The following is a 26,629-nucleotide window of genomic DNA, read 5'->3' on the forward strand; positions in this document are numbered from 1 at the left end:
AAACCTTTGGTATAGTAGGATGGGGGACAAATTGGGCTATAACATACTCAAACGACATCCCCGTATCTCTAGTAGAAACAGAGTTACGAGCCTGCAAAGTATAGTCTAAAGCATTTCCTATGGAGGAGTTTGTTTCTTTACGTTTTGCTTAATTACTTGGCCCCTGTTTGTCGTAGCCCAAAGTTTTTAGTATGGTTAGATGGGGGGCAAATTGGGCTATAACATACTCAAAGGACATCCCCGTATCTCTAGTAGAAACAGAGTTACGAGGCTGCAAAGTTGGGTCTAAAATGCAATTCCTATGGAGGGGTTGTTTGTTTACGTTTTGCTTAATTACTTGGCCCCTGTTTGTCGCAGCCCAAAGTCTTTAGTATAGTTAGATGGGGGACAAATTTAACTATAACATACTCAAAGGACATCCCCGTATCTCTACTAGACCCACAGTTACGAGCCTGCAAAATTGGGTCTAATGCATTTCCTATGGAGGGGTTTGTTTGTTCACGTTTTGCTTAAATATTTGGCCTGTATTTTCGATCAAACATCAGAACATATCTGTAGTGCAGTGGTTATCATGTCCGCCTCACTCCCGGAAGTCTACAGGTTCGAAACCGCGAAGTTTTTTTTTTTTTTTTTGCTTGGGATATGTAAAGACCTTTATAATTATCCGAACATTTGTGTCAAGGTCACATTATTTACATCCCCGTAACTCTACTAGACCCAGAGTTACGAGGCCGCAAAGTTGGGTCTAATGCAATTCCTATGGAGGGTTTGTTTGTTTACGTTTTGCTTAATTACTTGGCCCCTGTTTGTCGTAGCCCTAAGTTTATAGTATGGTTGGATGGGGGACAAATTGATCTATAACATACTCAAAGGACATCCCCGTATCACTACTAGAACCAGAGTTACGAGCCTCCAAAATTGGGTCAAACGCTTTTCCTATGGAGGGGTTGTTCGTTTACGTTTTGCTTAATTACTTGGCCCATGTTTGTCGTAGCCCTACGTTTTTAGTATGGTCAGATGGGGGACAAATTGCACTATAACATTCTCAAAGGACATCCCCTTATCTCTACTAGAACCAGAGTTACGAGCCTCCAAAGTTGGGTCTAATGCTATTCCTATGGAAGGAGTTGTTTCTTTACTTTTTCCTTAATTACTCGGCCCTGTATTCTCGGTCACCCATAATAACATATCTGTAGTGTAGTGGTTAACACATCCGCCTCACTCACGGAAGGCCACAGGTTCGAAACCGCGAAGTTTTTTTTTTCGCTTGGGATATGTAAAGACCTTTATAATTATCCGAACATTTGTGTCAAGGTCACATTATTTACATCCCCGTATCTCTGGTAGAACCAGAGTTCCGAGCCTCCAAAATTTAGTTTAATGCATTTCCTATGGAGGGGTTTGTTTCTTTACGTTTTGGTTAAGTACTCGGCCCCAGTTTGTCGTAGCCCAAAGTTTTTAGTATGGTTAGATGGGGGACAAATTGGGCTATAACATACTCAAAGGACATCCGCGTATCTCTACTAGAAAAAGAGTTACGAGCCTGCAAAGTTTATTTTCAAAAATCAAAAGTAACCTCCTAACAATAAGTGAGACAAAAAATAAGTTGACGACGATATTGAGGTAGCCTCAAGTTTAAAGTATCCTTGTATGGGGAGCAAAGAGTACTATAACATATCCAAAGGAGATCCCCGTATCTCTAATAGAACGAGAGTTATGAGCCTACAAAGTTCAGTGCTAAAATCATAAGTAACATAGCAAATAAAGGTGAGAAGATACCATACGTTGACGAACATTTTGCTTAATATCTCGGCCCCTGTTTGTCGTAGCCCTATGTTCTTGGTATGGTTGGATGGGGGACAAATTGGACTATAACATACTCAGAGGACATCCCCCTATGTCTATTAGAACCAGAGTTACGAGACTCTAAAGTTGGGTGTGACGCTATTTTTATGGCATGTTTTTGAATATTTCGCTTAATTTCTCAGCCCCTATATGACGCAACCCCAAACCTTTGGTATAGTAGGATGGGGGACAAATTGGGCTATAACATACTCAAACGACATCCCCGTATCTCTAGTAGAAACAGAGTTACGAGCCTGCAAAGTATAGTCTAAAGCATTTCCTATGGAGGAGTTTGTTTCTTTACGTTTTGCTTAATTACTTGGCCCCTGTTTGTCGTAGCCCAAAGTTTTTAGTATGGTTAGATGGGGGGCAAATTGGGCTATAACATACTCAAAGGACATCCCCGTATCTCTAGTAGAAACAGAGTTACGAGGCTGCAAAGTTGGGTCTAAAATGCAATTCCTATGGAGGGGTTGTTTGTTTACGTTTTGCTTAATTACTTGGCCCCTGTTTGTCGCAGCCCAAAGTCTTTAGTATAGTTAGATGGGGGACAAATTTAACTATAACATACTCAAAGGACATCCCCGTATCTCTACTAGACCCACAGTTACGAGCCTGCAAAATTGGGTCTAATGCATTTCCTATGGAGGGGTTTGTTTGTTCACGTTTTGCTTAAATATTTGGCCTGTATTTTCGATCAAACATCAGAACATATCTGTAGTGCAGTGGTTATCATGTCCGCCTCACTCACGGAAGGCCACAGGTTCGAAACCGCGAAGTTTTTTTTTTTGCTTGGGATATGTAAAGACCTTTATAATTATCCGAACATTTGTGTCAAGGTCACATTATTTACATCCCCGTAACTCTACTAGACCCAGAGTTACGAGGCCGCAAAGTTGGGTCTAATGCAATTCCTATGGAGGGTTTGTTTGTTTACGTTTTGCTTAATTACTTGGCCCCTGTTTGTCGTAGCCCTAAGTTTATAGTATGGTTGGATGGGGGACAAATTGATCTATAACATACTCAAAGGACATCCCCGTATCACTACTAGAACCAGAGTTACGAGCCTCCAAAATTGGGTCAAACGCTTTTCCTATGGAGGGGTTGTTCGTTTACGTTTTGCTTAATTACTTGGCCCATGTTTGTCGTAGCCCTACGTTTTTAGTATGGTCAGATGGGGGACAAATTGCACTATAACATTCTCAAAGGACATCCCCTTATCTCTACTAGAACCAGAGTTACGAGCCTCCAAAGTTGGGTCTAATGCTATTCCTATGGAAGGAGTTGTTTCTTTACTTTTTCCTTAATTACTCGGCCCTGTATTCTCGGTCACCCATAATAACATATCTGTAGTGTAGTGGTTAACACATCCGCCTCACTCACGGAAGGCCACAGGTTCGAAACCGCGAAGTTTTTTTTTTCGCTTGGGATATGTAAAGACCTTTATAATTATCCGAACATTTGTGTCAAGGTCACATTATTTACATCCCCGTATCTCTGGTAGAACCAGAGTTCCGAGCCTCCAAAATTTAGTTTAATGCATTTCCTATGGAGGGGTTTGTTTCTTTACGTTTTGCTTAAGTACTCGGCCCCAGTTTGTCGTAGCCCAAAGTTTTTAGTATGGTTAGATGGGGGACAAATTGGGCTATAACATACTCAAAGGACATCCGCGTATCTCTACTAGAAAAAGAGTTACGAGCCTGCAAAGTTTATTTTCAAAAATCAAAAGTAACCTCCTAACAATAAGTGAGACAAAAAATAAGTTGACGACGATATTGAGGTAGCCTCAAGTTTAAAGTATCCTTGTATGGGGAGCAAAGAGTACTATAACATATCCAAAGGAGATCCCCGTATCTCTAATAGAACGAGAGTTATGAGCCTACAAAGTTCAGTGCTAAAATCATAAGTAACATAGCAAATAAAGGTGAGAAGATACCATACGTTGACGAACATTTTGCTTAATATCTCGGCCCCTGTTTGTCGTAGCCCTATGTTCTTGGTATGGTTGGATGGGGGACAAATTGGACTATAACATACTCAGAGGACATCCCCCTATGTCTATTAGAACCAGAGTTACGAGACTCTAAAGTTGGGTGTGACGCTATTTTTATGGCATGTTTTTGAATATTTCGCTTAATTTCTCAGCCCCTATATGACGCAACCCCAAACCTTTGGTATAGTAGGATGGGGGACAAATTGGGCTATAACATACTCAAACGACATCCCCGTATCTCTAGTAGAAACAGAGTTACGAGCCTGCAAAGTATAGTCTAAAGCATTTCCTATGGAGGAGTTTGTTTCTTTACGTTTTGCTTAATTACTTGGCCCCTGTTTGTCGTAGCCCAAAGTTTTTAGTATGGTTAGATGGGGGGCAAATTGGGCTATAACATACTCAAAGGACATCCCCGTATCTCTAGTAGAAACAGAGTTACGAGGCTGCAAAGTTGGGTCTAAAATGCAATTCCTATGGAGGGGTTGTTTGTTTACGTTTTGCTTAATTACTTGGCCCCTGTTTGTCGCAGCCCAAAGTCTTTAGTATAGTTAGATGGGGGACAAATTTAACTATAACATACTCAAAGGACATCCCCGTATCTCTACTAGACCCACAGTTACGAGCCTGCAAAATTGGGTCTAATGCATTTCCTATGGAGGGGTTTGTTTGTTCACGTTTTGCTTAAATATTTGGCCTGTATTTTCGATCAAACATCAGAACATATCTGTAGTGCAGTGGTTATCATGTCCGCCTCACTCACGGAAGGCCACAGGTTCGAAACCGCGAAGTTTTTTTTTTTGCTTGGGATATGTAAAGACCTTTATAATTATCCGAACATTTTTGTCAAGGTCACATTATTTACATCCCCGTAACTCTACTAGACCCAGAGTTACGAGGCCGCAAAGTTGGGTCTAATGCAATTCCTATGGAGGGTTTGTTTGTTTACGTTTTGCTTAATTACTTGGCCCCTGTTTGTCGTAGCCCTAAGTTTATAGTATGGTTGGATGGGGGACAAATTGATCTATAACATACTCAAAGGACATCCCCGTATCACTACTAGAACCAGAGTTACGAGCCTCCAAAATTGGGTCAAACGCTTTTCCTATGGAGGGGTTGTTCGTTTACGTTTTGCTTAATTACTTGGCCCATGTTTGTCGTAGCCCTACGTTTTTAGTATGGTCAGATGGGGGACAAATTGCACTATAACATTCTCAAAGGACATCCCCTTATCTCTACTAGAACCAGAGTTACGAGCCTCCAAAGTTGGGTCTAATGCTATTCCTATGGAAGGAGTTGTTTCTTTACTTTTTCCTTAATTACTCGGCCCTGTATTCTCGGTCACCCATAATAACATATCTGTAGTGTAGTGGTTAACACATCCGCCTCACTCACGGAAGGCCACAGGTTCGAAACCGCGAAGTTTTTTTTTTCGCTTGGGATATGTAAAGACCTTTATAATTATCCGAACATTTGTGTCAAGGTCACATTATTTACATCCCCGTATCTCTGGTAGAACCAGAGTTCCGAGCCTCCAAAATTTAGTTTAATGCATTTCCTATGGAGGGGTTTGTTTCTTTACGTTTTGCTTAAGTACTCGGCCCCAGTTTGTCGTAGCCCAAAGTTTTTAGTATGGTTAGATGGGGGACAAATTGGGCTATAACATACTCAAAGGACATCCGCGTATCTCTACTAGAAAAAGAGTTACGAGCCTGCAAAGTTTATTTTCAAAAATCAAAAGTAACCTCCTAACAATAAGTGAGACAAAAAATAAGTTGACGACGATATTGAGGTAGCCTCAAGTTTAAAGTATCCTTGTATGGGGAGCAAAGAGTACTATAACATATCCAAAGGAGATCCCCGTATCTCTAATAGAACGAGAGTTATGAGCCTACAAAGTTCAGTGCTAAAATCATAAGTAACATAGCAAATAAAGGTGAGAAGATACCATACGTTGACGAACATTTTGCTTAATATCTCGGCCCCTGTTTGTCGTAGCCCTATGTTCTTGGTATGGTTGGATGGGGGACAAATTGGACTATAACATACTCAGAGGACATCCCCCTATGTCTATTAGAACCAGAGTTACGAGACTCTAAAGTTGGGTGTGACGCTATTTTTATGGCATGTTTTTGAATATTTCGCTTAATTTCTCGGCCCCTATATGACGCAACCCCAAACCTTTGGTATAGTAGGATGGGGGACAAATTGGGCTATAACATACTCAAACGACATCCCCGTATCTCTAGTAGAAACAGAGTTACGAGCCTGCAAAGTATAGTCTAAAGCATTTCCTATGGAGGAGTTTGTTTCTTTACGTTTTGCTTAATTACTTGGCCCCTGTTTGTCGTAGCCCAAAGTTTTTAGTATGGTTAGATGGGGGGCAAATTGGGCTATAACATACTCAAAGGACATCCCCGTATCTCTAGTAGAAACAGAGTTACGAGGCTGCAAAGTTGGGTCTAAAATGCAATTCCTATGGAGGGGTTGTTTGTTTACGTTTTGCTTAATTACTTGGCCCCTGTTTGTCGCAGCCCAAAGTCTTTAGTATAGTTAGATGGGGGACAAATTTAACTATAACATACTCAAAGGACATCCCCGTATCTCTACTAGACCCACAGTTACGAGCCTGCAAAATTGGGTCTAATGCATTTCCTATGGAGGGGTTTGTTTGTTCACGTTTTGCTTAAATATTTGGCCTGTATTTTCGATCAAACATCAGAACATATCTGTAGTGCAGTGGTTATCATGTCCGCCTCACTCCCGGAAGTCTACAGGTTCGAAACCGCGAAGTTTTTTTTTTTTTTTTCGCTTGGGATATGTAAAGACCTTTATAATTATCCGAACATTTGTGTCAAGGTCACATTATTTACATCCCCGTAACTCTACTAGACCCAGAGTTACGAGGCCGCAAAGTTGGGTCTAATGCAATTCCTATGGAGGGTTTGTTTGTTTACGTTTTGCTTAATTACTTGGCCCCTGTTTGTCGTAGCCCTAAGTTTATAGTATGGTTGGATGGGGGACAAATTGATCTATAACATACTCAAAGGACATCCCCGTATCACTACTAGAACCAGAGTTACGAGCCTCCAAAATTGGGTCAAACGCTTTTCCTATGGAGGGGTTGTTCGTTTACGTTTTGCTTAATTACTTGGCCCATGTTTGTCGTAGCCCTAAGTTTATAGTATGGTTGGATGGGGGACAAATTGATCTATAACATACTCAAAGGACATCCCCGTATCACTACTAGAACCAGAGTTACGAGCCTCCAAAATTGGGTCAAACGCTTTTCCTATGGAGGGGTTGTTCGTTTACGTTTTGCTTAATTACTTGGCCCATGTTTGTCGTAGCCCTACGTTTTTAGTATGGTCAGATGGGGGACAAATTGCACTATAACATTCTCAAAGGACATCCCCTTATCTCTACTAGAACCAGAGTTACGAGCCTCCAAAGTTGGGTCTAATGCTATTCCTATGGAAGGAGTTGTTTCTTTACTTTTTCCTTAATTACTCGGCCCTGTATTCTCGGTCACCCATAATAACATATCTGTAGTGTAGTGGTTAACACATCCGCCTCACTCACGGAAGGCCACAGGTTCGAAACCGCGAAGTTTTTTTTTTCGCTTGGGATATGTAAAGACCTTTATAATTATCCGAACATTTGTGTCAAGGTCACATTATTTACATCCCCGTATCTCTGGTAGAACCAGAGTTCCGAGCCTCCAAAATTTAGTTTAATGCATTTCCTATGGAGGGGTTTGTTTCTTTACGTTTTGCTTAAGTACTCGGCCCCAGTTTGTCGTAGCCCAAAGTTTTTAGTATGGTTAGATGGGGGACAAATTGGGCTATAACATACTCAAAGGACATCCGCGTATCTCTACTAGAAAAAGAGTTACGAGCCTGCAAAGTTTATTTTCAAAAATCAAAAGTAACCTCCTAACAATAAGTGAGACAAAAAATAAGTTGACGACGATATTGAGGTAGCCTCAAGTTTAAAGTATCCTTGTATGGGGAGCAAAGAGTACTATAACATATCCAAAGGAGATCCCCGTATCTCTAATAGAACGAGAGTTATGAGCCTACAAAGTTCAGTGCTAAAATCATAAGTAACATAGCAAATAAAGGTGAGAAGATACCATACGTTGACGAACATTTTGCTTAATATCTCGGCCCCTGTTTGTCGTAGCCCTATGTTCTTGGTATGGTTGGATGGGGGACAAATTGGACTATAACATACTCAGAGGACATCCCCCTATGTCTATTAGAACCAGAGTTACGAGACTCTAAAGTTGGGTGTGACGCTATTTTTATGGCATGTTTTTGAATATTTCGCTTAATTTCTCAGCCCCTATATGACGCAACCCCAAACCTTTGGTATAGTAGGATGGGGGACAAATTGGGCTATAACATACTCAAACGACATCCCCGTATCTCTAGTAGAAACAGAGTTACGAGCCTGCAAAGTATAGTCTAAAGCATTTCCTATGGAGGAGTTTGTTTCTTTACGTTTTGCTTAATTACTTGGCCCCTGTTTGTCGTAGCCCAAAGTTTTTAGTATGGTTAGATGGGGGGCAAATTGGGCTATAACATACTCAAAGGACATCCCCGTATCTCTAGTAGAAACAGAGTTACGAGGCTGCAAAGTTGGGTCTAAAATGCAATTCCTATGGAGGGGTTGTTTGTTTACGTTTTGCTTAATTACTTGGCCCCTGTTTGTCGCAGCCCAAAGTCTTTAGTATAGTTAGATGGGGGACAAATTTAACTATAACATACTCAAAGGACATCCCCGTATCTCTACTAGACCCACAGTTACGAGCCTGCAAAATTGGGTCTAATGCATTTCCTATGGAGGGGTTTGTTTGTTCACGTTTTGCTTAAATATTTGGCCTGTATTTTCGATCAAACATCAGAACATATCTGTAGTGCAGTGGTTATCATGTCCGCCTCACTCCCGGAAGTCTACAGGTTCGAAACCGCGAAGTTTTTTTTTTTTTTTTTTCGCTTGGGATATGTAAAGACCTTTATAATTATCCGAACATTTGTGTCAAGGTCACATTATTTACATCCCCGTAACTCTACTAGACCCAGAGTTACGAGGCCGCAAAGTTGGGTCTAATGCAATTCCTATGGAGGGTTTGTTTGTTTACGTTTTGCTTAATTACTTGGCCCCTGTTTGTCGTAGCCCTAAGTTTATAGTATGGTTGGATGGGGGACAAATTGATCTATAACATACTCAAAGGACATCCCCGTATCACTACTAGAACCAGAGTTACGAGCCTCCAAAATTGGGTCAAACGCTTTTCCTATGGAGGGGTTGTTCGTTTACGTTTTGCTTAATTACTTGGCCCATGTTTGTCGTAGCCCTACGTTTTTAGTATGGTCAGATGGGGGACAAATTGCACTATAACATTCTCAAAGGACATCCCCTTATCTCTACTAGAACCAGAGTTACGAGCCTCCAAAGTTGGGTCTAATGCTATTCCTATGGAAGGAGTTGTTTCTTTACTTTTTCCTTAATTACTCGGCCCTGTATTCTCGGTCACCCATAATAACATATCTGTAGTGTAGTGGTTAACACATCCGCCTCACTCACGGAAGGCCACAGGTTCGAAACCGCGAAGTTTTTTTTTTCGCTTGGGATATGTAAAGACCTTTATAATTATCCGAACATTTGTGTCAAGGTCACATTATTTACATCCCCGTATCTCTGGTAGAACCAGAGTTCCGAGCCTCCAAAATTTAGTTTAATGCATTTCCTATGGAGGGGTTTGTTTCTTTACGTTTTGCTTAAGTACTCGGCCCCAGTTTGTCGTAGCCCAAAGTTTTTAGTATGGTTAGATGGGGGACAAATTGGGCTATAACATACTCAAAGGACATCCGCGTATCTCTACTAGAAAAAGAGTTACGAGCCTGCAAAGTTTATTTTCAAAAATCAAAAGTAACCTCCTAACAATAAGTGAGACAAAAAATAAGTTGACGACGATATTGAGGTAGCCTCAAGTTTAAAGTATCCTTGTATGGGGAGCAAAGAGTACTATAACATATCCAAAGGAGATCCCCGTATCTCTAATAGAACGAGAGTTATGAGCCTACAAAGTTCAGTGCTAAAATCATAAGTAACATAGCAAATAAAGGTGAGAAGATACCATACGTTGACGAACATTTTGCTTAATATCTCGGCCCCTGTTTGTCGTAGCCCTATGTTCTTGGTATGGTTGGATGGGGGACAAATTGGACTATAACATACTCAGAGGACATCCCCCTATGTCTATTAGAACCAGAGTTACGAGACTCTAAAGTTGGGTGTGACGCTATTTTTATGGCATGTTTTTGAATATTTCGCTTAATTTCTCAGCCCCTATATGACGCAACCCCAAACCTTTGGTATAGTAGGATGGGGGACAAATTGGGCTATAACATACTCAAACGACATCCCCGTATCTCTAGTAGAAACAGAGTTACGAGCCTGCAAAGTATAGTCTAAAGCATTTCCTATGGAGGAGTTTGTTTCTTTACGTTTTGCTTAATTACTTGGCCCCTGTTTGTCGTAGCCCAAAGTTTTTAGTATGGTTAGATGGGGGGCAAATTGGGCTATAACATACTCAAAGGACATCCCCGTATCTCTAGTAGAAACAGAGTTACGAGGCTGCAAAGTTGGGTCTAAAATGCAATTCCTATGGAGGGGTTGTTTGTTTACGTTTTGCTTAATTACTTGGCCCCTGTTTGTCGCAGCCCAAAGTCTTTAGTATAGTTAGATGGGGGACAAATTTAACTATAACATACTCAAAGGACATCCCCGTATCTCTACTAGACCCACAGTTACGAGCCTGCAAAATTGGGTCTAATGCATTTCCTATGGAGGGGTTTGTTTGTTCACGTTTTGCTTAAATATTTGGCCTGTATTTTCGATCAAACATCAGAACATATCTGTAGTGCAGTGGTTATCATGTCCGCCTCACTCCCGGAAGTCTACAGGTTCGAAACCGCGAAGTTTTTTTTTTTTTTTTTTCGCTTGGGATATGTAAAGACCTTTATAATTATCCGAACATTTGTGTCAAGGTCATATTATTTACATCCCCGTAACTCTACTAGACCCAGAGTTACGAGGCCGCAAAGTTGGGTCTAATGCAATTCCTATGGAGGGTTTGTTTGTTTACGTTTTGCTTAATTACTTGGCCCCTGTTTGTCGTAGCCCTAAGTTTATAGTATGGTTGGATGGGGGACAAATTGATCTATAACATACTCAAAGGACATCCCCGTATCACTACTAGAACCAGAGTTACGAGCCTCCAAAATTGGGTCAAACGCTTTTCCTATGGAGGGGTTGTTCGTTTACGTTTTGCTTAATTACTTGGCCCATGTTTGTCGTAGCCCTACGTTTTTAGTATGGTCAGATGGGGGACAAATTGCACTATAACATTCTCAAAGGACATCCCCTTATCTCTACTAGAACCAGAGTTACGAGCCTCCAAAGTTGGGTCTAATGCTATTCCTATGGAAGGAGTTGTTTCTTTACTTTTTCCTTAATTACTCGGCCCTGTATTCTCGGTCACCCATAATAACATATCTGTAGTGTAGTGGTTAACACATCCGCCTCACTCACGGAAGGCCACAGGTTCGAAACCGCGAAGTTTTTTTTTTCGCTTGGGATATGTAAAGACCTTTATAATTATCCGAACATTTGTGTCAAGGTCACATTATTTACATCCCCGTATCTCTGGTAGAACCAGAGTTCCGAGCCTCCAAAATTTAGTTTAATGCATTTCCTATGGAGGGGTTTGTTTCTTTACGTTTTGCTTAAGTACTCGGCCCCAGTTTGTCGTAGCCCAAAGTTTTTAGTATGGTTAGATGGGGGACAAATTGGGCTATAACATACTCAAAGGACATCCGCGTATCTCTACTAGAAAAAGAGTTACGAGCCTGCAAAGTTTATTTTCAAAAATCAAAAGTAACCTCCTAACAATAAGTGAGACAAAAAATAAGTTGACGACGATATTGAGGTAGCCTCAAGTTTAAAGTATCCTTGTATGGGGAGCAAAGAGTACTATAACATATCCAAAGGAGATCCCCGTATCTCTAATAGAACGAGAGTTATGAGCCTACAAAGTTCAGTGCTAAAATCATAAGTAACATAGCAAATAAAGGTGAGAAGATACCATACGTTGACGAACATTTTGCTTAATATCTCGGCCCCTGTTTGTCGTAGCCCTATGTTCTTGGTATGGTTGGATGGGGGACAAATTGGACTATAACATACTCAGAGGACATCCCCCTATGTCTATTAGAACCAGAGTTACGAGACTCTAAAGTTGGGTGTGACGCTATTTTTATGGCATGTTTTTGAATATTTCGCTTAATTTCTCAGCCCCTATATGACGCAACCCCAAACCTTTGGTATAGTAGGATGGGGGACAAATTGGGCTATAACATACTCAAACGACATCCCCGTATCTCTAGTAGAAACAGAGTTACGAGCCTGCAAAGTATAGTCTAAAGCATTTCCTATGGAGGAGTTTGTTTCTTTACGTTTTGCTTAATTACTTGGCCCCTGTTTGTCGTAGCCCAAAGTTTTTAGTATGGTTAGATGGGGGGCAAATTGGGCTATAACATACTCAAAGGACATCCCCGTATCTCTAGTAGAAACAGAGTTACGAGGCTGCAAAGTTGGGTCTAAAATGCAATTCCTATGGAGGGGTTGTTTGTTTACGTTTTGCTTAATTACTTGGCCCCTGTTTGTCGCAGCCCAAAGTCTTTAGTATAGTTAGATGGGGGACAAATTTAACTATAACATACTCAAAGGACATCCCCGTATCTCTACTAGACCCACAGTTACGAGCCTGCAAAATTGGGTCTAATGCATTTCCTATGGAGGGGTTTGTTTGTTCACGTTTTGCTTAAATATTTGGCCTGTATTTTCGATCAAACATCAGAACATATCTGTAGTGCAGTGGTTATCATGTCCGCCTCACTCCCGGAAGTCTACAGGTTCGAAACCGCGAAGTTTTTTTTTTTTTTTTTTCGCTTGGGATATGTAAAGACCTTTATAATTATCCGAACATTTGTGTCAAGGTCATATTATTTACATCCCCGTAACTCTACTAGACCCAGAGTTACGAGGCCGCAAAGTTGGGTCTAATGCAATTCCTATGGAGGGTTTGTTTGTTTACGTTTTGCTTAATTACTTGGCCCCTGTTTGTCGTAGCCCTAAGTTTATAGTATGGTTGGATGGGGGACAAATTGATCTATAACATACTCAAAGGACATCCCCGTATCACTACTAGAACCAGAGTTACGAGCCTCCAAAATTGGGTCAAACGCTTTTCCTATGGAGGGGTTGTTCGTTTACGTTTTGCTTAATTACTTGGCCCATGTTTGTCGTAGCCCTACGTTTTTAGTATGGTCAGATGGGGGACAAATTGCACTATAACATTCTCAAAGGACATCCCCTTATCTCTACTAGAACCAGAGTTACGAGCCTCCAAAGTTGGGTCTAATGCTATTCCTATGGAAGGAGTTGTTTCTTTACTTTTTCCTTAATTACTCGGCCCTGTATTCTCGGTCACCCATAATAACATATCTGTAGTGTAGTGGTTAACACATCCGCCTCACTCACGGAAGGCCACAGGTTCGAAACCGCGAAGTTTTTTTTTTCGCTTGGGATATGTAAAGACCTTTATAATTATCCGAACATTTGTGTCAAGGTCACATTATTTACATCCCCGTATCTCTGGTAGAACCAGAGTTCCGAGCCTCCAAAATTTAGTTTAATGCATTTCCTATGGAGGGGTTTGTTTCTTTACGTTTTGCTTAAGTACTCGGCCCCAGTTTGTCGTAGCCCAAAGTTTTTAGTATGGTTAGATGGGGGACAAATTGGGCTATAACATACTCAAAGGACATCCGCGTATCTCTACTAGAAAAAGAGTTACGAGCCTGCAAAGTTTATTTTCAAAAATCAAAAGTAACCTCCTAACAATAAGTGAGACAAAAAATAAGTTGACGACGATATTGAGGTAGCCTCAAGTTTAAAGTATCCTTGTATGGGGAGCAAAGAGTACTATAACATATCCAAAGGAGATCCCCGTATCTCTAATAGAACGAGAGTTATGAGCCTACAAAGTTCAGTGCTAAAATCATAAGTAACATTAATCAAAACGCGTCTTGGATTTAACCAAGACCTACAAAGTATCGATAAGAACAAGGTTAATCACTTGACTGAATGCGCAGATATTGAAACTTTTTTTTTAATTAAAACTTACATGCTTAAGAAAGTATGTTCCATCACCCTATTCCATTGAATAAACTTACTTTACTGGTAGTAAATTTTTTCCCTCTCAATAATTTGAAAAATTTACTTATCTCGGGTTTTCGAGCACAATTCCATTCCCCGAAAACATTTTATAACTACATTTATTATCACTTTTAAGAGTTTTCGTGTGGAAAAATACCTCATAACTAGTAACCATTGAGTTCAGAACATAAATATATTAATCAAAACGCGTCTTGGATTTAACCAAGACCTACAAAGTATCGATAAGAACAAGGTTAATCACTTGACTGAATGCGCAGATATTGAAACTTTTTTTTTAATTAAAACTTACATGCTTAAGAAAGTATGTTCCATCACCCTATTCCATTGAATAAACTTACTTTACTGGTAGTAAATTTTTTCCCTCTCAATAATTTGAAAAATTTACTTATCTCGGGTTTTCGAGCACAATTCCATTCCCCGAAAACATTTTATAACTACATTTATTATCACTTTTAAGAGTTTTCGTGTGGAAAAATACCTCATAACTAGTAACCATTGAGTTCAGAACATAAATATATTAGAACTCAATGCTAGTAACTACACGTAACAATGAAAAAACGATTAGGGGGTAGTCTGCTCAAGAAGGAATTTACTATAAGAAGACATATATTCATCTCCGGTGTGCGCGTGATAGTCGACAATCCCCCCCTTCATGGGTGGGGGAGGGCGGAGTAGGAGGCGGGACTTAATATTTTATTTTGACTCTGTTTTCTAACTTCCGTTTTTAAACGTCGTCTGCAAATTAGTCTGTTCTCTTCTAGCTTAGGCTTAGTACCAACAGGGTGGTTATAAAAAGATGGATGCTGGTAAAAAAAAGGTATGCTAATTAATTTAATTAATTTAATTTAGTTAAAGAATTCAGTTAACCTCAATGTTTAATCTTAGAAACGTCAGTGCTCCACGAATTCCAAGAAATTGGAAGAAATGGTAATGTTTTTTTGTTTCTTTAGACGATTCTATTAGATTTATTGAATTATTTTTTTGGTTTCAAAGGAAAAACAAAAGCAAGAAAAGATACAGCTACGAATGGAACGGGAGAGAAAACTTAAAGAAGCTCGCGATTTAAAAGCAAAACAAAAGGAAAATGAGAAATTAGAACGGGAAAAAAAGAAAATTGAGCTGAAGGAGAAAAGGTTGAAGGAATTGGAAGAAAAACAACTGAAAAAGCAGGAAGAAAAGTTGCGACTAAAACAGGAAAAGAAGGAGAAAGTGGAACAGAAACGACTCCAGAAAACCACTGTAAAACCAAAGCAAAAGCGCAGCAAGAAAGTTTCAGAAGAAAGCAAGAAAAAGAGTGGAAGAGTAGTGAAGAATACAAGGGTTGTTAATGTCAGTGATATCGCGTTGAATCTTAAATCCTTAACTGAAGAAGCTATAAGAACAAGCATTCTAAGTAAAATCAAGACCTTTCCCAATATTTCACAACCTATAGTAGATTATTTGTCAACGCCAACAGAAAATGCAGAATCATTCCTTTTCAAAATGTGGAAAATATTGTTAATATTTTTTGAAGATGATTCCAAACCGAACGTAATTAATAGCAATTGCTTTTTATTAAGGAAATGGCATGAATTGCTTGATATTATAAATAAACATGTTTATGCTATTTGTGGCATAGTAGTCACAAACAAATTATGCATTTCCAACGATAGCATTCAAGATCTGACATCAGTGATTTTTAAAGTTCTAAAAGTAAACCAGGCCATCCTCTACGAGAGAGAAAATTTAACGGTTGAAACTGTATCTCAAGTAGAGAGTTGGCTGCATTTATTTATTAAAGTCACAAATGCCCTTTCCAAGGCTATATATGAACATTTCACCAATAAAATACTAGGCGCCAAAAACCAACCCAAAACTGTGATAACAAATGACCCCCAATCAAGACCGTCAACTAATCCATTCCTTGATACAAGATTAGTCTCACTAGCAGGAGGTGTGATGGGCAAAATCGCAAAGCTCCACAAAAAGAAGGAAAATAGCAAATTCCCTAAACAAAAACACCAGGCTTGGGCATTCTCAGTTATAAATGCGGCAATTAGAATGAAACCGCATGAGCAGGATAAGCTTCCTCCCGGCTTACGAAGGAGAAATAAAGGGAACTTATATTTTCTGAACAAAAATTTCGAATATTTTCTTAAATCATTTGAAGAAATTGCAAGCTCTGTTATTACGGAGGAAAATTATAAAGCGCAAGGAAAAGAATTTGCTAAACTCGGAAAACCTAACTTTTTGGATAACCAAATTTTGAAAAACCAATTAGTCACAATTATAAACGATCAACTGGGCCCAAATACATCAGTCAAAAGAAAGGATCAGGAAGAATACGCAACAATATTTTTAAGAAAAATGACTAATGCAAGGTTTGGAGATTTTATTCGCTTGCACTGTGAAAATGATAAAGGAGGCTTGCTTTTAAGAGATACCTTGAAAAGTTTTCCAAGTAAAAAGAAGAAAGGCAAAGAAACCAAACCAAACTCAAGCAAACGTAACAAAAACACGATTAAAATATCTGAAGAATTACCTTCTAACTGTGAAGATATTTTTAATGAATTTGATGATTTTGATAGTGATTTTCAGTCCGAATTGGAAAATTTCCTAGAGCAATATGACACAACTAATATTCCTAATATTGAGTCAACACCCAAGTCTAAATCAAAATATGACACAACTACTGTTCCTAATATGGACTCAACACCCAAGTCAAAATCTAAAGCTCGACGAAGAATCTTGATTAATTCAAGAAGAGATATACCAATAGGTATATCTCGTCTTGATTAATTATATGTGATATTTTTAGCAATTTAGTGATAAACATTACGACTGTGATATGTTCAAAATACGTCACTTGTTCAGATTTTTTAATAAAAGAAACTAATTTCCCAAGTATCTTTTTTATTTTGAGTCCCAATTGGATGGATATACAAAATTGCTTGAAGTTGATTCTTCTTGCTAAAATACATTTAAATACTTTTTGTCTTTAGTTTTCTTAATCGTTTTAAGTTGGTTGTCACAATTGAAAGGGGAGCATCGCGGTAGTCATCGCGTTTAAACTTTCTGCCTCCCACTGCAGACTTCATTTTACGATTTCTCACAGCGAAGTTATAATTTATTCCTGACAATTTTCCTGCCATAGAAAATCTAAACTGCGAAAAAAGTGTTTCCACTGCGCTTCCATTTATCCATCCAGGGCAGATGAAATATCCTGGGTTATCATTAATAAAGGTATCCACTAACCCAATGAAACCATAAACCATTATCCTCAGTCTATCCCAAGTCTGAAATAAGAAAAAAAAAATAATTGTAACATCTTGTCTTTGAATTTTAAATCATACCTGCCAAGATAGGAATAGCCGTTGGGATTCCGTAGTTTCCAATCCAGGATAGGTAGCTGGAAAAGTTAGTTTCATTATATGAAAAACGTGTAAAGAGCTTTTTACTTTTTACGTACCCACAAGGCTATTTAACCAATTTACAAAATATTGGAATCCAGCCTTTATATTCTGAAGACATTGGTGACCCATATCACGAACAAAGCCATCATTAAATAAAATACCGTTTTCAAACAATTGACTGCAAGCGTACAGAAAGTTGTAAGTTTCGAGAATTTCGTCAGAATTAGGTGGTTTTGGGTCATTAGTCGGCAAAGCCATCTCATATAGTGCTGCCAATACTTCCTCTTGCTATTGTAACAAAATTAAATGATTTTGATTTTTTTTCTTATTGAGAGGAACCTCATTCTAGCCATTAATAATTTTTAGAACTGTATTACCTGCATCACCTTTGCCGGTTTGACGTTTAGTCGCGTCCACGGATCTCTGTAAACATATCGTTTCTGAAGACCTTTTACCAATGATGGTAAATTTTTCTCTTTCCGTTTCATGTTTACGTCGTATAATTGAAGAATAGCATTCCATCCAAATTCCACGTTATTTATTGAAAATAACCTAGTTGAGTTTGGTTTGGACTGATACAACGCAGCAATGAGGTTTTTCAGCTATTGAAAAAAACAAAAAATGCGTTATTTAATTGAAACAATCAATGATAAATATTAAATAAGCTAACCTCATGAGAAGGACAAATTATCCAATATATATCGTGGAATGGCCAAAATGGATTTGGGAAGCTGACTGGTATTTCATGTTCATTTGTATTGGAAAATCCGAAACTTCCTCTATGATTGACTGTAGTTTTCATGACACCAAGATTAGTGGATGCTCCATCACAAACCAGGCCCCGAACATGAAAGTCATGCATTTCAAAAAGAGCGATGACATCCATTAAGACTCCATATAGCAGGTTTTGCTTGATATTGCCAGCTGACGATATGTATGGCCCTAAAATATCAAATCTATTCGAAATATCTCTCCAAAGAAATTGGAGCATGTATTCAGTCTTCTTTGGAGTTTCATCATTCAAGAATGAGTAAACGTCATGAAGAGAACTCATCTCCTTAAGGGTCATGGCTAAACCCATAAGTTCATTATTTGTAGAATTCCACAAAACCTTCCCAATCACTTTAACTTCGTCGAAGATCAAGATTCCCTCCCCTAAAGGAGGTTGATGTCCAAGTTGTAATTTCTCAATTTTCATTTTTTCATACAAAATCTTTTGTTCAGATATGTAATTGTCTGATAGTCCTGGTCTTTCCAAGTTTGCCCTTGTAAACTCCTTCAGGGAAGTCTCACTTGGAAGTTGTAATAAATTGAAGCTTTTCAATGCCTTGAACGCTGCTGGGCTTCGAACGTACACCGCTAAAGCCAAGCGGTAGGTAATCATCGACCATCTGTTTCGCTTTGACCCAGTTTCTAAGTGTATATTTTGGAGATTTAATCAAAATTAGAATTCATTTTAGGGTTAAACATTTCTTTAAACTGGAATAAAACACTACAATAATTTACCATTTTTGTCTTGATCTTTTAAAAAGTTCTTCTTGTCTGTTTCATGTTGGGCCTGACGATCCTTTTTCCAGGCTGTTCTTAAGGCTAATTTTGTTTGCAAATCTGGTGCAGTGTTTATAACATCATTTAGTTTATCCGGAAATTTAGTCGATATTAAATCTACTATTTCGTTAAGTTCATTAGACTGAGTGTTATTTAACACAAGTGTCATTTTAGACAGTTTTTGTCGCAAGACTTTCAAATTTCGACCCAAATTTTGACGTTCTCTTCGAATGTTAGCAATTCTTTTCTTTCGGCTTCTCGGAGTGAGTTTTGAAATAGCGTATCTTGACTGACAATCTGTTTTCAATACCTTAGCTGGCCCTTTCTCTATTTCGTTTTCAGCTTTTCGTTTTACAGCATTTCGTTTATCACGATCCATGGAGCCTAGCAGCCACCGTTTACATTTTTTACAACGTGGAATGTTAAGTTTACCCACTGAAGTTTCGTTTAATTTTGGTATACATCGTTTCAAAATTCCTTCACATTTATTGGACACATACTTTGTATACGGGTATTTGAAGCAAGATATAAACGGTGAATGACTTTTTAATGCTATTTCATCTTTAGAAAACCCACAACAGATTTGATAATTTCCGCCATCAATCTCTTTTACCTTTTCTAGCATATCCAATAAATCTACTGATAAGTGCCACGTATTTTCACTTTCATTAAACGAGAACGAATTAGAAATATTTTTTAGTTCTCTATGATGCAGCTGAAGTGAAGACTTAAACGTCTCTAACGATATCACAATTCTAAGCGGCTTCAGAGTGACATTCAACTCACAAAATTCCCTGGAATTCGTGAAGCCTTGGTTTGGTTTTTCGAACTCGCTTACGAAATCATAAGGATAGTACACGTGATTTTTTTTAGAAATAATTATGGAACGGTTTCCACGTAGGGACACGTATTCCAAATCCAGCGAATTTGGTTCATAATTGTTAACTAGCTGCTTAATGGCAATTAAAAATAATTCCCGTACCGTTTCAGCACCGGGGGCAGCGGCAGCCTCCATGTTTTTTGTTTACTACTTTGCCCGAGTTTTTTTTTCTCTAGTCGGAAATACGTCATTTGCGTAATTCTCGTCTGTATGACGTACCCCCACGGAATCCAATGGGAAAGCGCGGATAAATGACAGATATGAAAGGGGTGGGGCTTATTTGTCCACTTACACCGGCGTAAGGGTAGAAGCCTAAAATCTGATTAATATGTGTCTTCTTATAGTAAATTCCTTCTTGGTCTGCTTTAGCTTCTGCTGCGCCCGATACGAACAAGGAGGATGTATAGTTGTATACCCCATTGAGTTCAGAACATATATCCCATTGAGTTCAGAACATATATCCTTCTAGAGTTCTATTTGGATATCGGGTTTTCGCGCTCGCGCGACCATAGTTTTTGAAATTATGGGACGGCCGGATAACTTTATCATTAGGTGGTGGCGGCATCTATTTCAGTTAAAAAACACATATTTGTTACTATGGCGTCTGCTATAATTTCTTAATATAGATAGGAAATGTTTAGAAACCGCTATGATAATGGAAGTAAATTGCTAGATTCGAGTAAAAACAGAGAAGGAACTGCATTAACCGATAGTATATGTATTTTTGAGCTTTCGTGATAGTCAACTTCACAAAAATGATCACCGCAAATGTCTTTTTTTGGAGTCCATTCAATTCCATTAATGGCCTGACACCATTGTTTTGGTAATTCCGAATTTTTTGTAGGCAATCTTAATGGTACAGTTCAAAAAGGGTTGAACTATCTAAATATTTATTAATTTTCTATACGTAAACACTTATGTCACAAAACATATTTATTTCTACCAGTGTTGACACACTTTTCTACCGAGCATTTTCGACCCATTTTAAAATTTAATACATTTTCACATTATGTGTTACTTTAATAACTAATAACATATAATTCCCAAGTAAAAACACGCATTTAATAAGAAATTGATCAATATTCCATTTACTAAATATCAAATTTTATTTATTAGGCTCCACTTACTGTTTTTCAATTACCTAACTTTCATATTTCGCGCTTTACTTCTTCCTAAGCCTAATTTACAAACTCAAGCTGCGGCGATCATAGACATTAGAACACTATTAAGAACCTAGACAAACTATTGAGAGGGGGGTTCGCGACATTCTGTTACGAAAATTTCCATCCCACCCCTTCGCGTGTGTGATAGGGTTTTTGATACGTGGCGCCCCTATCGGCGAGCGAAGGAGCTATTCAATTTGAACAAAAAATAAATACCGTAATGTTTCATCTTGCAAATGTTTTAATTCTCTGTTAATAATCATCTCTTTATTTTACAAACACTTTTCCTTCCATTAATTAATACGTAAATTAATAAAAATTAATTAAATATAAAACGTCCCCGGCGGGATTCGAACCCGCGTTGTCTCCCTCCCAAGTACTGACCGCGCTCGAAGCTGCTTAACTTTGAGTGTTAACATGGGGTTAGTAATATTTTAGTTTATCTCGCCGCATGTAGATGGCGCTGCAAGCAACTCACCCTATCACACACGCGAAGGGGCGCTTCCACTGAACCCGAATCAAAGCTGAAAATTCAACTGTTCCTCTTGTATCTCTATGGCGGCGATTTTGCGGGGCGCTTTCCCGCATAATCGTGGGAAATTCTTTTAAGCTTCTCACGTAAGGCGACAGATGGCGCTAACGACTAATGATAAAGTAATGAAATTCGACGAATCGAGTACGCGAGGAGGAAATTCAACAAAAACTCTAGAAATAAATATATTAGAACTCAATGGTATACCCCCCTTGATAGAAGTACGCCTTGTGCCATTCTCATGCCTTGTCTTTCGCTGGCCTCGTCACCAAGGCAATAGCCCACTCAATTGCGCGTTAAGCTGCTCGAGAATTCTGTGTGAATCACTTTTTATAGTAGTAATTGTAAATAGTAATTGTTTTTGAGAGCATTCCTCGCCTTGAAATAGGACAACTACGAAATAATTCGACCAAATTGAAGTTTAAATATTCGAACAAATCTTATTTTATAAATATCTTCTACCATTTCAATTTCTATAAAACTGTTCTACCAAATGCATAAAGAGTGCTACCAGAAGTCTCTGGGGCTACTAGAAATACAACATTTACTATAGGAAGATTCGCAGCGACAAGTTTAAAAATCCCATATTCCTTTAAAAACCGTTAATGCATTATCCTTGTTCCTGAAGATATACAGACTAAGTAGCAGAGTCGAGCCACAGCGTCGTAGATCACGCGACTTGGTGAACGCAGGCTATTTTTCAAAATAACCAAGTCATAAATTTCAGGCTACGACCACGCTTAAGTTAACAATTACAACAAAGAAAATCAAAAAATTACGAATATCATGCACGCCCCTACTGCTTGCGAACCATAGAAACGCCATGGCAGAACCGTTTGAACATTGTCTGTCGTACCGTTGCTATAGACCCTTTTTACGTAAAAAAGAGATGTCAATCCTTAGTATCGGGACATATGGGAGGGGGGGGGGGTTTGACCCCTCGCCGTCTCTGCTCTATTTATGATCTTTCCATCGACTCGACTCACTCGAGCGAGATGGAAGGCAAAGTTTTACCCCCGTGTCTTCCCATGTCGAAGTGGTCTATTAACATAAGTCAGTTTAACCAAGAGTAAAAATCATAACGTCCATGTTGAATGTGCTGCCATTGTTGAAATTTGCACTAAAATTAACAAAAGGTTTCACTATGGAGCGTTCAGGGCATAAACGGGGATATGTTAGCAACCTATTAACGACACAATGTCATACACGTACTCTCTTAAAAGTGATAATAAATGTAGTTATAAAATGTTTTCGGGGAATGGAATTGTGCTCGAAAACCCGAGATAAGTAAATTTTTCAAATTATTGAGAGGGAAAAAATTTACTACCAGTAAAGTAAGTTTATTCAATGGAATAGGGTGATGGAACATACTTTCTTAAGCATGTAAGTTTTAATTAAAAAAAAAGTTTCAATATCTGCGCATTCAGTCAAGTGATTAACCTTGTTCTTATCGATACTTTGTAGGTCTTGGTTAAATCCAAGACGCGTTTTGATTAATATATTTATGTTCTGAACTCAATGGTTACTAGTTATGAGGTATTTTTCCACACGAAAACTCTTAAAAGTGATAATAAATGTAGTTATAAAATGTTTTCGGGGAATGGAATTGTGCTCGAAAACCCGAGATAAGTAAATTTTTCAAATTATTGAGAGGGAAAAAATTTACTACCAGTAAAGTAAGTTTATTCAATGGAATAGGGTGATGGAACATACTTTCTTAAGCATGTAAGTTTTAATTAAAAAAAAAGTTTCAATATCTGCGCATTCAGTCAAGTGATTAACCTTGTTCTTATCGATACTTTGTAGGTCTTGGTTAAATCCAAGACGCGTTTTGATTAATATCTGTTACTTCGGTCTTAATTTTTATTAATTTTGCGTACATGCGGTGGTGATTAATTTATTTCAGTGCTCATTCCCGCTAGCTGCAGAAAAGGAAATAGTTTGTCATTCAATAGACTGAGAGTTATTAGCTAAGGGGACGTCACATCAATATTTTTAGTCTTAATTTAAGCTGATGAAATTCGTAGATATACGAGGGTGTGATGTCATGACAAAGATTTTAGTTCGACTATTTCTGATGAACCCAGACCAGAATATACCAGTTGCTTTCACGCTAATTTTGAACCCCATTTCCAATGTCATTGTGTCAACAAGATCTTATTCAGAACGGATATTTCTCTTAACCTTTACACGAGATTCAACATATAGATTACCATCTTTTGTGATTAACTTTAACCTAATTTAAGAAACTAAAATAGTAATTTTTTTTGTTAAAAGTGGCATTAAATAAGACAACTAGCAATAATTTGGCAATATTTCAGGGGAAAAGAAATACAATTTTGTAGTGTTTTGGAAAAGCTGGCAATATCATAATAATTATAATATAATATAAATATAACGCGTCTTAAAAAGATTTTCTCTTCCGTATAGTGTGGTAGTTTGGCATATTTTATTTTTCGCTCTGTCCTTAAGTACAATTTTAATTGGATTTAGCCATTGGGATAGATGATAAATGATTAGCCAGCGTACTACAGGAGTCTGGCAATGGAACTGTGCTTAGATTTATCATTGAATATAGGAAATAATAGGATCAACAAATTATTTAGTAGTATTTATGAAACTAATGGTAACTATTTTACCTTTGATAAATAAAGTGAAATGAGAGTTACATTAGTTTATTGATGACAAAAGTTAGGGTTAATAGTATTATTTATTTTATATAATAGTTAAAATATAAATTGTAATTTTTTAAAGTTATGGCTGTTCAGTAATTACTTAAAAGTCATTAAAACAATAAATTGCTTTAAGAATATTTTTGTTAAACTTTTTTTTCAAAGTTAAAACACGTATGATTATTATTTTATTGGCATGTGCTAAAGATTTATTTTAAAAACACATTTGGTTTGATAATTGCTACATTTATTTATAAGACGCAATTTGGAATTGAATTTCCCTGGTTGTTATTTGTATTCATTATAATTATTTTCCAGTAAATAAAAATTTTATTTTTCACGTTTAAAGCTAATAGTTGCGTATTTTTTAAAGGGTTTCATTCGTAACTTTATAAGGAAAATTATTTTGGACACCAGAAAGGCTTTTGAGAATAATTAGTGATAGCGTCCTAACTGTTAAATAAAGCCTTACCTAATTTAAGATTTTAATCATTTGGGTAGAATTATTAGTTCAAAATATTCCTAAATCCAATTACAGTCAAAGCTTCCTGACATTTAAAATGTAGTTTGGTCTAAAAGCTATAAGGAGCTAACAACTGGCTAGGGGGAACAGATAGTCTGACGTCACACAGCCCCTCTCTGGTTGGAATTTTTGCGAGTAGAATACTGTTTCCAACCGTTAGGGGGGATGAAACTCCAGTAAGAGATAGAAGGGTGTGACGTTTCAGGGTCAGAACTGTTAGCTCCCTATTGTCTCCGTCATGAGTTCCCATATCAGAAGGGGAAAAGAAGTATTATATTCTTCCCCATAATATTTATCAAATTATTATTAATTTATTAATTTCTTTATCAACTTGCGTTAATCATTTCCTTCCTAACATAACTAATTAAAAGATTATTAATTTCTTTATCAACTTGCGTAAATCATTTCCTTCCTAACATAACTAATTAAAAGATTATTAATTTCTTTATCAACTTGCGTTAATCATTTCCTTCCTAACATAACTAATTAAAAGATTATTAATTTCTTTATCAACTTGCGTTAATCATTTCCTTCCTAACATAACTAATTAAAAGATTATTAATTTCTTTATTAACTTGCGTAAATCATTTCCTTCCTAACATAACTAATTAAAAGATTATTAATTTCTTTATTAACTTGCGTTAATCATTTCCTTCCTAACATAACTAATTAAAAGATTATTAATTTCTTTATTAACTTGCGTAAATCATTTCCTTCCTAACATAACTAATTAAAAGATTATTAATTTCTTTATCAACTTGCGTAAATCATTTCCTTCCTAACATAACTAATTAAAAGATTATTAATTTCTTTATTAACTTGCGTTAATCATTTCCTTCCTAACATAACTAATTAAAAGATTATTAATTTCTTTATCAACTTGCGTTAATCATTTCCTTCCTAACATAACTAATTAAAAGATTATTAATTTCTTTATTAACTTGCGTTAATCATTTCCTTCCTAACATAACTAATTAAAAGATTATTAATTTCTTTATCAACTTGCGTAAATCATTTCCTTCCTAACATAACTAATTAAAAGATTATTAATTTCTTTATTAACTTGCGTAAATCATTTCCTTCCTAACATAACTAATTAAAAGATTATTAATTTCTTTATTAACTTGCGTTAATCATTTCCTTCCTAACATAACTAATTAAAAGATTATTAATTTCTTTATTAACTTGCGTTAATCATTTCCTTCCTAACATAACTAATTAAAAGATTATTAATTTCTTTATCAACTTGCGTTAATCATTTCCTTCCTAACATAACTAATTAAAAGATTATTAATTTCTTTATTAACTTGCGTTAATCATTTCCTTCCTAACATAACTAATTAAAAGATTATTAATTTCTTTATCAACTTGCGTTAATCATTTCCTTCCTAACATAACTAATTAAAAGATTATTAATTTCTTTATTAACTTGCGTTAATCATTTCCTTCCTAACATAACTAATTAAAAGATTATTAATTTCTTTATCAACTTGCGTTAATCATTTCCTTCCTAACATAACTAATTAAAAGATTATTAATTTCTTTATTAACTTGCGTAAATCATTTCCTTCCTAACATAACTAATTAAAAGATTATTAATTTCTTTATTAACTTGCGTAAATCATTTCCTTCCTAACATAACTAATTAAAAGATTATTAATTTCTTTATTAACTTGCGTTAATCATTTCCTTCCTAACATAACTAATTAAAAGATTATTAATTTCTTTATTAACTTGCGTTAATCATTTCCTTCCTAACATAACTAATTAAAAGAT

The 26,629-nt window shown here is 37.1% G+C and overlaps 2 protein-coding genes across 6 annotated transcripts; one reads left to right on the forward strand and one right to left on the reverse strand.

Annotated features, from left to right (window-relative positions):
• Positions 1 to 14,731: 14,731 nt before the first annotated feature.
• On the forward strand, positions 14,732 to 24,683 carry LOC149709599 (uncharacterized). 4 transcript variants are annotated; one of them, XR_016381383.1, is made up of 4 exons: positions 14,732 to 14,960; positions 15,029 to 15,070; positions 15,137 to 23,383; positions 23,565 to 24,683. XR_016381383.1 is itself a non-coding variant. In XM_089864991.1 (4 exons), exons 1-4 carry the CDS (start codon positions 14,940 to 14,942, stop codon positions 16,740 to 16,742), a joined length of 1,587 nt encoding a protein of 528 aa, XP_089721117.1. In that variant the 5' UTR covers positions 14,732 to 14,939; the 3' UTR covers positions 16,743 to 16,891. The 4 variants fall into 4 exon arrangements, 2 of the variants coding, with proteins under 2 accessions (XP_089721117.1, XP_089721116.1); XR_016381384.1 differs by having other exon boundaries at positions 15,137 to 23,334; XM_089864991.1 differs by lacking the exon at positions 23,565 to 24,683 and having other exon boundaries at positions 15,137 to 16,628; positions 16,711 to 16,891.
• Positions 17,019 to 20,098, reverse strand: LOC149709600 (uncharacterized). 2 transcript variants are annotated; one of them, XM_089864988.1, is made up of 6 exons: positions 19,042 to 20,098; positions 18,206 to 18,948; positions 17,913 to 18,137; positions 17,592 to 17,823; positions 17,476 to 17,531; positions 17,019 to 17,418 (listed from the first exon to the last, which is right to left on the reverse strand). In XM_089864988.1, the coding sequence occupies exons 1-6, from the start codon at positions 20,096 to 20,098 to the stop codon at positions 17,104 to 17,106; spliced, it is 2,628 nt and encodes an 875-aa protein (XP_089721114.1). In that variant the 3' UTR covers positions 17,019 to 17,103. The 2 variants fall into 2 exon arrangements, with proteins under 2 accessions (XP_089721114.1, XP_089721115.1); XM_089864989.1 differs by having other exon boundaries at positions 17,287 to 17,418; positions 17,480 to 17,531.
• Positions 24,684 to 26,629: the final 1,946 nt, after the last annotated feature.

This window comes from Phalangium opilio, unplaced genomic scaffold, assembly GCF_054372755.1.
Source record: "Phalangium opilio isolate 3A_F unplaced genomic scaffold, DU_Popi_V2 ptg000013l_1, whole genome shotgun sequence".
Classification (NCBI taxonomy): domain Eukaryota; kingdom Metazoa; phylum Arthropoda; class Arachnida; order Opiliones; family Phalangiidae; genus Phalangium; species Phalangium opilio.